The sequence below is a fragment of the Falco naumanni genome, chromosome 3 (genome assembly GCF_017639655.2).
Source record: "Falco naumanni isolate bFalNau1 chromosome 3, bFalNau1.pat, whole genome shotgun sequence".
NCBI classification, from domain to species: Eukaryota; Metazoa; Chordata; class Aves; order Falconiformes; family Falconidae; genus Falco; species Falco naumanni.
This window is the reverse complement of record NC_054056.1, coordinates 91177255-91190404: the sequence shown is the minus strand read 5'-3', so window position 1 is coordinate 91190404 and position 13150 is coordinate 91177255. Positions and strand designations below refer to the sequence as shown.

Here is a 13150-nt window from a genome sequence, read left to right as displayed (position 1 = left end):
ACCCTCATGGGGGCATAACAGGGCAGGGCACGAGTCACTTAGCAAAAACTGCATGTGCCTAGGTGAAATCCAAGTGGCTGTTTTGAAAAGAACAAACAAAACATCTACTGTTTTCTGCCTAGCACCGCAATAGTGACAGAACTCTAGAGCACAGTTCCACTAGCAACTCTTTATTAAGAAATTAATTTTGCTTTACCTCAGCAGAACAATTTAGGTTTTTTTTTAAATAGCCTGTGAGAGCTGCTACTTGACATGCAAAATATGGCAAAGCCCAATTTTCCCTTGATGGTATGGAGTAATCAATTCTTGTTGTATCTGTCCTAGAATAAAGTACAGACAAACAATTATTAAAAGATTTATGGAACAAAAATATCAAGGAAAGCCTAAATGTCACTTCTAGTTACCAGTGTGACCTTGCAAGCAAACTATTCCTCCTGTACTAGGTATAAAATAATACTGACACAATTTTGCTGCTGATAGAGCTCACAAATTTAGTATCAGCATGGTAGGTCCACTCTTCAACTCATTTATTCAGCAGGTCTCCTTATTAGGTATGTGTTTACATGACTGAAGCCAAAAAGCATCTGCCTTCAGCCTTTTCTGACCCATCACAACACTGCGCAAGCTGGACGCATCACACACTGCTCCTGCCAACCCGCACTGTGACAACGGAGCCTTCTTTGGCCACGAGCAGTGCTAAATGGTCTTATGTTTATAGGCAGGGGACCGCTGCCGTAACAGCAGCTTTTCACATTACGACTAAAATCTGCTCATACCCAAGAGAAAAGATTCCTTTCAGTTCTCATACAGTATGTTTTAAGTGATTTAGGCAGCCAAGCACAACATACTTAGAATCCAAAGTAGTGCTCCCTCATACCAGCAGTACGAGGAGATACTCTGTCTACAGGGAAAATTTTGCCCAGCAAAATAAGAGATTAAAGATGGATGGGGAGCATGCAGGGTCTTCTTATGGAATGACTTGAGAGTATCTGCACAATTAGAGCTGCAGGAGAAAGTTTTAAAAAGTGCTAAAGTAACTTAGAAGCACAAGTCACACTTTCAAATGTGATCAAAGGCATCAGTTTCAGAGGTACATAGACTTCTCTGTGTCTACTATGCTTTTTAAAAGGAGCCTCAAACTCCTTTATCATTTAGATATTTGAAATTGTCACCTTTCATTTATACCTCTGAAGCTTATTTGGAGCTTTTTTAACCACCAGACCTTTCAACTTGTTAACATTGTTTAATCTTCTTTGCTGTTGAAAAAAAATACAGTTTTATTCACCATTTTTCCTACTCGCCACTGTTCACACCAGCTTGATGAACTGCATTTTTAGCTACTAATCGGAGATTTGGTCATGATGACTTCACACTCCTAAAAGATGCTTCCCAACAGTTCAACTTTAAAGGTATATCTCTAACATTTTGCTCCTCCATAGCTCTCTTCACTCCAGGGCTTTCAAGCTCACAGAAAGCCCCTGAGCTACTCAGTGACAAACCAGGAGCCTGAACACAAGTTCTCATTGCCCAGATGAGGCTCCCTATTATTGCGGTGGTTCATATAAGGGAAGGGACATTTTCTTGCAAGTGAAATGTTTTAAAATAAAAAAGCCTTTGAGATCAGGATCATCTAAGAAGATTCTACTTTGCACAAAAACCCACTACAAAAAGTAGATTTAAAAAAAAAAAAATCAAGACTCTTTACAAGAAAAATGCACTTGGTCCTTTCCTTCCAAGTAACAGAAAAACTATCACAATATTTAGAGCTGGCCACAGAGAGCAATTATGTTTTACAGCAGCTTCGGAAATTTGTTTTCATTCTTCATCAGCACAAAACCAAAACCTTCTGAGGAATGTTTTTGCAAAATGGAATCATGTGAGAATACTCCTGTATTCACACACATACATAAAGTCTGTTCAACTGGCAGCATGGACGGTTTGAACAGGAAGCCTTTCCATTAGTAAAAGCATCATGAGAATCAATGCAACTCTGGGAAATCTTTTGTATTCAGCATAAGAGCTTGCTCTCACAATGAGAACACAAAGTTTAATAGAAAGCATTTCAATCCACTCTAACATTTTAAAATGCTTTATTGACAAACTAGATTGTATAAAGATGTTTTTCTTACCTGTTAATAATGAACCATGCTACAGTCAGCATTCCTGCCAGCCAAGTCCCACTCATAACCCAACTGGTTACAAACAATGCAGTCACATAAATTCCCTGCAGTCCAAAAACTATACCAATGTAGAAATACACTGGTTCAATAACTTCCTGAAATTACAAATAAAAACGAAGAGACATAGCGGCAACTGAGCTGAAGCTGGAAATTATTACTATTTACTATTTGCATACTGCTAACAGTGTGCTAGGTGCTTTACAAACAGGTAAGAGACAGCCCCTATTTTAGAAAAGTATTGAGCATGCTTTTATTTTGGGCTCAGGAAAAACAAAGCAGTATGAATTAAAAGCACACTTCGGGACTCAGCTTGCTAGTGCCACAATTTTTGTATTTGCTTTAGCACGAACACTGTATGTGTCAGATTTAATAAATCTATACTGCAGTGAGATATAAAGCTCACAGGACTACTGGAAGAAGTTATGTAGGGGAAGAACTTGGAGAAGTAAAGATGTGTCAAAAACAGTTCCAAAATAATTAATTAAAAGAAAGATAAATAAGAGAGGACACAAGTATGCAGCATAAGCAGACCAAAGCCCGAGCAGAGCAGAAAGAGACAAAACGTTTATCTACAGAAGTGGTTTTTGCTTTTATCTATAGGGGAACGAGTAGAGACAGGCACCACTATAACAGACTTCTGTACTCCAAAGGAGCTCACTTTCCCATTTTTGATGGATAGCACAGATACTCTCCACATTTCTAAGTGGTTTGTAGGAAGTAAAGAATAACAGACAGAAACGTTTAGTGCATATAAACCTCCACAATTCTATGCCAGAATGATCAGAATTGAGGAGAACCTGGACCTGGTGAGAGGCTTAGCTCGATTCATTCAATAAAAATCGCATGTTCATTGTATGCAGCATAGAAAGTCTCATACACACACATCACACACAGAGCCATAATGAAAGCACAGAAAGTAGGAGAAATGCACATACTTCGCTACCAGATGCTTGATATAAAACACTGGCAATCAACTCTGGATACAAAGTCATTTGCTGGACTGCATTTATCGTCTTCAGTGATATTGTCTTATTGTTGTGTGTCAACTCATAAACACCTATAGACAAAAAACATATATTATTCTTGGAATCACTTACTATTGCTGTGCTTAGAAGAGACGAAAGTGTACTCGAAGGTAGAGAAAAACAGATTTGATCATTAAAGCTACTCATTCACCACTCCTAATTTTAAAGGAAGGAGATATTTCAGTGCCAGATGCCATTCCACCCTAATGACTTAGCAACAAAGTTATTACCATTTTTTGATCTAATCTTAAATAGAGGGCCCAAAACTAACCAGCTGAAGCATAGCCTTTTCAGTTACATACTGATGTAACCCTGGAACCAGCTACCTACAGATCACCTTCACAGGAAGTTCTTAAGAGGAGAGACAAAGATCTAACAGGGATGAACAGGTTGTATTAAACCTGTCTCTACAAAGAGGTCAGGCATGATGGCCTCATCCACCACCTTTTCCAGCCCTATGTTTCTGAGACTTCTAAGAATCACTTGCTTAACACAACACATCTTTGTATAGGGCTGAGGTGAAATTGAAGCTGGCATACTTGAAGGACAGATCATTTTGAGATATTATAATTAAAGAAAAAAATGGTCATGACTTAGGACAATAGAGGGAAGAGGAAAAACAATGCAAATTACAGGGTGAAACAAAAAAAACCCCACCAAACCAACCCCAAAAACAATGCAACAGCCAAATGAGATAACTGTTTCCAGCTCTGGACATATCTAGGTGTGTGGTCTGCAAGCAGTTCTCTGCAGGCCAAACCAGGTCTTGCAGGACTTTATAACTGGGTTCAGCGCAGCTGTGATACACCTTTGAAAACTGGGTGCCCCCATAATACCTAGTAGATACTTGAGTCTACCTGTTTGCAGAGGCAGCATGCCTGGATGAGGCAGTCCATCTATTCACAGCATGGGTAATCTCCCCAGAGACAATGAGGAACTGACTGTACCAAAAACCTATTATATATTGCTGACGTGCTACATATCAGCTGGGAAACTATTCAACTCCTAAAACTACACCTACAAAGTTTAACTGGCTTTGCACGAGGTTTCATGAGGGGACTGAACTAATTCAATGGCTGACCACTGCAAGATAGGGCTGTTCACTCCCTCTTCTCTCCTCAAGTTCTTGCCTTTTCCCCACACCCACCCAGGTGCCCTTCTGAACTCACTAAACTAGCATGAAAGTGTTCCATCTTCTTTTCATTGCTTTAGTTTTCTGCTGGCTTAGGGACCTAAGGTCAGTGAGCTCTAGAGCCCCTGCAAGACAAAGAGCAGGAGTGCAAAGGAAGGAGAGACCACTGCCACCCAGTTTGGTCTCCATCCTGTTGGTTTCTGTCGCCTTCACCCAGTGTTCATCAACATCTATTTATCATAGCTGACAGGAGTAAAAACCTCCAGCACGGACAGGATGGAGCAGATCAACTCTTGACAGAAGCTGTTGCATCTTCTGACAGAGGATGGAAAACAGTAATTTCATCTCCCATTACAAAATTACACATAAATCATGCTTACACAGCAGATAATCCATGATGTAGCACAGGGAAAACCAACAATAACTTCCATACGGGGCAGTATGAGAGTAATATTAATCCTATTGCAGAGTACTGATTAAAGACAATCTGCTGGAATACATGATAGTCAAATATTGTTTTTAAAAAGGCACTGAAAAGTTAGGACAGCATGCAGTTTTTAATTAATCTGACTGATAAACCTATATAAGAGTATAAAATCAGTCTCCCCAGCCTGCAATTTTTTACTGTCTTCAAATAGAACAGAACTTTTCAAGGCTAATAAAATGAATGGGGTTTGTACCTCTTTCAAAGGAAGGAGCCTTTAGCAGTTCTTTATAGAATGAGTAATAAATGGCGCTGTCACCCTGAAATGTAATTTCTCGTTCAAGTTCCTAGGGGAAAAAAAAAAAAAAATATTCACCTCCCATAATCTCTTCCCATAGAAGACTATATATTTTCAGATAGACTGGTTTTGTAATACAGCACATGGTTATGACTCCACTGTAAACCTTCAAAGTATTCCACAAAACATTAATCTTCACAGCGCCTCTGTGCTCTCTATAATTTAGCAAACATGCTCGCAATCAGAGCAACTCAAATCCACACTGTAAGTCAGCACAAGATCCACAGGATCCTTTCATATTCCTAAACCTAAATTTCATTCAACTTTCCATACAGTACAGTTCTTAAAAACAAACAAAAACCCTCAAATAAACAAAAAAGACCCAAACACCCAATATACATTCCTGTGGTTTAGCTTACGCAGTGCCAGTATGCTTCAGTATTTTCTTCAAAATTTAGAAGGGTATTTCAATGATAAAGGGTGGCATGGAAAAACATACAAAAGCATGACTAGACAAAACTACTGTTCGTAGGAGAAACACTTTAAAGAAAAAAAGACAAAAAAAAAAAGACTGTATCAAAGACAGGCCTGAGTAGAAGGACATGGGATTCTGCAAGCAAGTAGTTCCAACCTGACATGGATCAGCTTTGATTTCAAGGACACAATTTGGCTTTTGTTTCAATAGTTTAACTTTTTCTTTACCTGCCTGCTGGAAAACCAGAATTTCCGTTCATGATATGTTGAGAGGTACACAGCATACATCATTCCACTAGTGACTGCCGCAAGACAACCAAAGAAAAGTTTCGCAAAACGCTGAATTAACATATCTGAAACAGGACAGTGAAAAAGCTAACACAGTCCAGCAGATTCAGAAACAAACAGTATGCCCTACATACAATGCATTTCTGAACAGCAAGTAAACTTAATGGCATCAGAATTATCACACCATCAGCAGCACAGATACATCAAGAACTGGTTTGTTATTCCTGGCCTACACGGTTTCCTTTCCCAGTTGTTACCATTGCTTCATAGGACTCTCAGATAAAATACACACTACAGTGCAAATTTCTCTCCATTCTAGTAGGAATTTCCAAGAAGGAAAAGTGTCTTCCAAATAAACAGACCGAACTCTAGATTTCACCCAAAACACCATAACCTTCTTAAAGGCCTCAGCAGAAAGAAGTGCAATACCACATCTAACATCAATACTGAGGCATTCTATTCTCCATTCAATTTTTAAATATAAAAGGAAGAAACTAATCTGAATTTTACCTCATTCAATGGGTGTCTACTTTACCTGTAGCTCTCTCAAGTTAGTACACACGTCTAACATAAAAGTTTTTGGTAAGTCGGTAAACACTTACCTAAAATTACACCTAGTTTTAGTTCTCTGTGTTGAAAAGCTGTAAGGACTTTTTGTCTGTTCATATTTCACTACCACTACTTCATGCCTTTCGGCTTCCCAACAAAAGATCATTCCAGGCACAGCTGAAATATTTATCTGTACTCAAACAGTAACAACAGTAAGATTCTTAAGCCGTTTGTCTGTCCCCGAACTGAAATATTCCAAAATTACCATTCTACTCTGCAATATATAAAATGTCTTTATTAAAGAATTCTAATGTGCATGGCTGTTTTTCCTTGAAACATTCAAAAACCTAATTCAAAATAAGTCTGTTATAAATTACTGTGCTACAAACATCCTCCCATAAAATGTAAAAGAATAATGCAAAAAAAAATATCAGAGGTTGGCTAAAAATTCTGTAGCTTACATTTTGGCGATCTTCCCAGCTTTGAGTTTTCTTTGTTTCTCTCCTCTGGAGCCATTTTGTCAGATTCTGTGCAGTTTTGCTTCTTTCTCTGTCGCAGGTCTGCTGCCCCTGAAGACATGTTTTATAAGTTATTGCAACACAATACCTAAAGTCGCACTCAGAAATATGCACAGCAGCAGGTAACAACCTGCAGCAACTACCGCTACTGATTTAATCCCACAGCAGATATATTTGACAAAAAGACTCAATTAAAGTATGTCATATGCCTAACTAAAATAACAATATCGGAACACAGAAATCAATTATTTATTGTTATTTCTTAGACAATCCAATAGTATTCTCTTAAGGCCATACTTTGAGATCACCCAGAACTCAAACTGGAAGCTAACTGTTTATTCCGCAGCGAACATATTACACAAATGAAGGAAAGCAGTAGTTTAGGTAAGATGATACAGACACTGAGCGAAATTGGTACCAATTCCATTCCACTGTCATCCTGGCTTTACACTGCTATAGTACAGTAGTATACTAGGCATATTACTGTAATACAAAAATTGGGCTAGTCCCTTACATTGAGCTACCTGTTATTCGTATGGTAAAAGCCTTTAGATACAATATCATACTTTTTTTCTGCTTCCAGATCTATTGGAACTAAGCAGATTTATGAATTATTAGTCTAATATATCATGAAAAAGCCCAGTCAGCTAGGCCACGCAGACCACATCGGAAGACTGAGGGCTTCTTCGACTTCCGTTTTCTGTGAACAACAGCAGTTGGAAGCCCCGACCCATTCATTTTACAATCAAGGCAACAAGGCTAATTCAGAGTGCAAGCCTCCATACAAAAAGACTCATTGCAAAAAGTCTGTTATAATTACTATATTAAAGATGACATCTCACAATGTTTATGTCGTTTTAGAAGTGTTATGAAAAGGTTTAACTGCAACTCACGCTCCGGAATTTTTAGCTTTCCAGTTTGACCTACTGTCCAACATTGCTTGAAATTTTGAAGCCACTGACTTCCCCTGGCCTTAAAACAGCTCTTTCATAAAGCCATTCTACTTCAAACTTGAAGTGTCAATCTTCACATCCCTCAACAAAGCTTTTACTCCGGTTGCACATTACTCCAAGTTTAAATCAGTCTACTTTTAACTCCCAACTATTTGATTTAAAAGTTAGAAACAAAAAATAGTAATATAAATAAACTGTTTAAATGGTGTCTGCATGTATCAGGACACCTGTATTTGTGCTTTAACAGGGTTTTCAAAGCAATTTAGAAATTATTCTGAGCAAACCAAGATCTCAATGATAACATTTTTCATGGAATGAACAGAAACCATCTACCTTCTTAAACAAGACAAGAACTGGAAAGATATTAAACAAAACAAAGTTTAGGGTGTTCAGTATCACATTTATCATTATGTCAATCCAAAATGAAATATGCACCAGCATCTCTTCATGTCATGTATACAACCTCAATCAGCAACACAAATATGGAATGCACTACAACTAAAAATCACTTGTACTACACAAAATAAAATGGGGGGAAAAAACCCTAGATCACCAGAATGGGCAGATAAGTGCTTGGGAAGATAACTCTCTGCCCTTGTCATTCTAGTTACGACCAAAACAACAGCAATGAGAATGCTGAAGGTAAAGGCATTTCTTTTGCTTTCCCGGCAGGTAAGTGAGCCGTATTAGAAGCATAACACACTTAAAAAGTCTAGGAGTTAGCAACAGTAATAGAAAACTCCCAAGGAAAGCACTAAAATTCCAATTCTGAAACAATTACACCTCTGTCAGCAAATGATCTTCACCTCAGTTTTGAAGACTGACCAATAGACTCCCCCCCTCAAAGCGATAACAATGCTACTTCTGTTTCATTTGCAGCTGCCTTAAACAAGAAAAATGCTGTTTCCACTTCTACGAGTCCTTTAAATGGGGTGATACGAAAGTCAAACAAGGTGATAACTAAAAATAATCTAGGATTTTGAACTGATGACACAGCCTCTAGTACCTCTCTATCCAACATGCAATTTTTCATCCGAGATTGCTTTCTAGTTCCCTGTAAGTTCCCAGTATGCTTCTTTTCAACTCGTGTTCAGACAACATGCATCCCACTTATTTTGGTATATCTATTGCAGAAAAGCATAACTCATTGCTCCTTTGTGCCACTATATTAATCCATTTTTCATCTGCAAATTGAGCATTGCTGCAATTCTTGTCCTGTGATTTAAAGAAAGATAAGACAGAGCTAGGAAATGTTCAGGGAAGGGCCACGAGGATGATCAAAGACGCACAGTGGCTGCCACACAAGGGACAAGGAAGCAAGCTGAGGATGAAAAGAGGATGACCAACAGGAACGTGCTGGTCTACACACTAGTGAAGTGCACACACAGACTGAACCATGAGCAGCGGTTCACCTTCTTTTCTAATACTGGAACACAAAGTTATCAAACCCAGCGAGCCAGACTGAAAGGAACCAGATCACTGCACATCACCTTCACATAGACCACTCCTACCCAAAGAATGTTCTGTAAATGAAAAGTTTACCCAGATTCAAAAGAATAGACACATTTGTGGAGGAAAAACTAAATACAGAGAAACCATGTCCAGCTCAGAAAGTACCCCAGCTGAGAACTGCTGGGAAGATGGAATATGCCTTGGAGTATCACACACGCTTGTTTTGCTCTTGCATTTCTCAGGGTGCCTATTTACAATCATGTTTCCGCCGATTTCCCCGAGCAAATTAAATGCTATCTTCTAGTTGCCACAAAGGGGGTTAGCACAAAAGACACCTGGAGAAAAACAATTGTGTGGCGGGCTAAAAGCGAAACGAGAGTGGAGACGGACTAAAACGCACAAACGGGGATACGGAAGGGATGCCAAAGAAAAAGCACATTCACAGAGGTACGCGCAGAGCCGATGGACAATGCCCCGGGGCGCTCTGCCCAGAGGCAATGCCGGGCAAGGGAAAGCAGACCCCAAGTTTCGGGCTCCCATCCGCCCAGCTTTCCCCCGCGCAGTGCCGCGGGCGGTGGGCTACCCCGGCCGGGGAAGAGGCCTCGGCAGCCGGGCCCGAGGGGGCCGCCGGGGAGGGCCCGGTCTGGCCTGGCCCGGCGCTGCCAACAGCCGCTGCAGCGGCTGGACCCGCACCGCTAAGGGAGACCGGCCCCGTGTCCTGCGGGCGGGCGTTTAGCTGTGATACGCGCCTCACCGCCCCGGCGCGTACCGGACACACGCCCGCGGGCCCCAGCCCCGCGCCGGGGGAGCGGCCCCAGCCCCGGGGCACCGCAGGCGCCGGCCGGAGCCGAGCCGCACCGCCCGCCCTTGGGCGCACGCCCCCTCACACGGTGCCGCCGGGCCCGGGACGCGGCGGCCCCCAGCCCCGCCGGCGGCGGAGGGGGATAAGGGTGACACACGCGCCGCCGCCCCCCTCACCTTCCTCCATCGCCAGCCTACGGCTGCCGCCCGCCGCCGGGGCCGGGGCACCCCGCCGCTCTCTCCGGGGCGACGCCGCCCCGCCCGCGCTCCTGCCGCTGTCGCCCGCCTCCCGTCGGCCCCGGGGGCGGGAGCGCTCTCGCATAACAGGGCGAGCGGCGCGCAGCGGCCCCTCGCTTCCTGCCGCCCCGCCGTCGCTCCCGCCGTTGGGCGCCTTCTCCGGCGGAACGGTGGTGGCAGAGCGGGGGGCCGGCCGGAGCGCGGTGGCGGCGTACCGCGGCGCTTCCGGCCGGCGGGGCTAGGGGGAGGCGCCCCCAGCAGCCGGACCGGGCCCCAGCCCGCTCGGGGGGCGCAGAGCTCCTGTCAGCCCGCCGCGCCTCGCAGCCCGCAAAAGCAACATCGGGCGGGTAGTGAGGTGCAGTTCCCTGCCGCGCCCGCCCGCCGAGGCGGCTCCGGAGGGACCGTGCCCCCTCAGAGGGACCCACCCGGGCCGTGAGGCCCTAATCAGAGCATCTGCCGTGGGTGCCCCTCGCTTGGCACCCCTGCTGCCCTCTGAAGAGCCTCCCTCCCTGGGAGGGGAGGTCTGCCTTCGCACAGCATCACCCGGAGAGTCCCAGCTCGATGATCATGTACGAAACTCGGGGCCAGCTGCAAGGGCCCAGTGAAGTGGCTGGTTGAGCCTTGACGCACACCTGCTTTAGGCTACTTTTTTGCATCATGGTGGACTACTGGAGCACGGTACCAGCACCCCACTGGCATAGAGGCTATACAAATGCAGGAAAAAAAGAACACCCCCAGCCCCAACGAAGTTACAGGCTGCTTTTGGGAATGTGGGCTGTGTTCGGGTAAAGGGAGGCCAGTGAAAAAGCATAAGGAAGAGATGAAACATCCTTAAGCAGTGGAATAGGTGGACATTTCAGCATGTTGGCAACCTAATGATTATCGTGGTTATTGTCAGCACCCTGGCAAAAAAAGGGTTTGGAGGGATGGGGTAATCTTGTGAATGTGAGCTGGGAATGCCTTCAGAACATAAAGGATGGCATGGAAAGGTGTTCTCTGTAACTGTAAAAAAAGAGCAGGGGAAGCTGGTATGTTCATTGATGGATGTGATTAGACATAGTAGCTAAGTTAGGAGGACAGGACTGGTGATGGAGGATCTTTAAAGTTATGTACTTTATGCTTGAAATCACAATGGAGAGGGGCTCAAGAAAGAGATGCAGAGAATGGGATGACATCACTATGATACATTGTTTATGGCAGTAGCTCTTACAGGCGCCCCCAGTCAAGACCTTGCCATTTTGGTGAGTCTGTGAAGCACAGCATTTGGTTGCACCAATCCTCAAGTAGCAATGCTGCTAGAAAGAGCATATTTCACCCTATAGCAGTCGCACCTTGGATTTTTGGTGGTGAAAGTCCTGAGTTCCGACCATGAGAATTAGCTGAGCTGATTATATACATGGAGCCAGGTTCATTGCAATATGACAGACCTCTCGTTTTGTTTGTAGCTATGGCAACATGAGCTGTTTCTATGCTGCATATGGGATGCCAAGCTGGGGCAAAGGCTGGTGCCCTCCCTGACCACTGCCTGGGGACACACCTCAGGGAGTCCCACTAAGGAGTCTTGCTGACACTGATTGCATTTGCCTCTGCAGACATCTGAATGCTTGATTCTTGGGTTGGGATTGTTAGGGACGGAAGTTCTCACCCTCCCATACCCCAAAGCTGCTTGCAGGTCTCTGGTGGGCTGACGGCTCAGGGCTGAGTGGGCTGCTTGGACCACAGAGGGAATTTGTGATTTGGGGGTTGGCTACAGCCCTGAGGAGGACCTCCGAGCCTTGCCCAAACTCGCTGTGCAGAGAGAAGATTGAGACTGCTGGTGCAGGAGCCAGCCCATGGGGAAGGGTGCTCCCAAGCAGTATGTTTTCCAGAGAGCACCATGTGGTTCCCAGTTTCTTGCTACAACTGTAGGGGATGGAGTGAGCACAGGCACCACCTTAAGTTGGCAGGCAGCCATTCAACAGACCACAGCTGTACTACAGGCTAGCCTTCCACGTGGGATTTACCTCCACTCATCATCAGATGGTCAGGGTGAGTTCTTTAGTAGGTGGCGCATAAGGACCTGTGCATTAGAGGTATGCTGAGAAGCTCCACAGTCTGTAGGACTGTGGTCTTGGCAGAAGTAGTCTAGCAAAAGCTGGAGGGCTGGAGCAAGATCAGATGCTTAGCTAAATCAGCTTAGATTTTTCTCTGTCTTAGGTCAGACCTGTAGTGTCAAAAGTTGGGGATCTCTAATAATCTCCACATGTATGTGGAGACGCACTGAGGTTCACTACCAGGGCACAGACATTGTTCTCGGTGCAAGTGCTCTGGACTAAATTCTGCCACCCTTTGAGGGAGCCTTGCTTTGAACATGAACTGGCAGATTAGGATTGTCATCTCTGGGGGAAGGATGGTATCAACCAAATACTGGAAGATTGCTGAAGACACTTGGATATTTGCTAGCTAATGGTTTAAAAATAATTAGAGTGAAATAACAGAGTGGCCATGATCTGTTCTGTCTGTGTCTCATTGCATGTATGTGTGTGGGGAGTTCCCCAGGCATGGGCTGCCAAGGGCCGTGCTGCCTGGACTCAATTTTGGGTCAGGAGGCTGTGACCCTCGCAGCTCTCAGCAGCTGACCCTGTCCTGCTGCAGGACTGCATCACTGAACAGAGCAGCTGGGCTTATTTAAACCTCTCATAAGTAAACCATCAGAGGAGATATCAAAGAGGCTTGTGGGAATCGCCCCCCTGGGGACTGCATGTCTTCTGACATGTCTTCCGATGTGCAGTTGGGCCAATGGCCGATCAACTGCTGGAAAACTGATTTGGTTACTGTCT

The 13150-nt window shown here is 44.0% G+C and overlaps 1 protein-coding gene across 3 annotated transcripts in view; it reads right to left on the bottom strand.

The window, feature by feature from the left end:
* Positions 1-10496, bottom strand: part of DPY19L4 (dpy-19 like 4) — a 33624-nt gene extending 23128 nt beyond the window's left edge. For 2 of the 3 annotated variants that reach the window (XM_040586284.1, XM_040586286.1), the window contains exons 1-7: positions 10272-10496; positions 6832-6939; positions 5762-5886; positions 5018-5108; positions 3116-3237; positions 2130-2275; positions 197-320 (exon numbers count right to left, since the gene is read on the bottom strand). In XM_040586284.1, the coding sequence (XP_040442218.1) occupies positions 197-320; positions 2130-2275; positions 3116-3237; positions 5018-5108; positions 5762-5886; positions 6832-6939; positions 10272-10416 (861 nt within the window). In that variant the 5' untranslated portion in view covers positions 10417-10496. The remainder of the gene's footprint in view (positions 1-196; positions 321-2129; positions 2276-3115; positions 3238-5017; positions 5109-5761; positions 5887-6831; positions 6940-10271) is intronic. The other variant, XM_040586287.1, reaches the window with a different exon arrangement.
* Positions 10497-13150: the final 2654 nt, after the last annotated feature.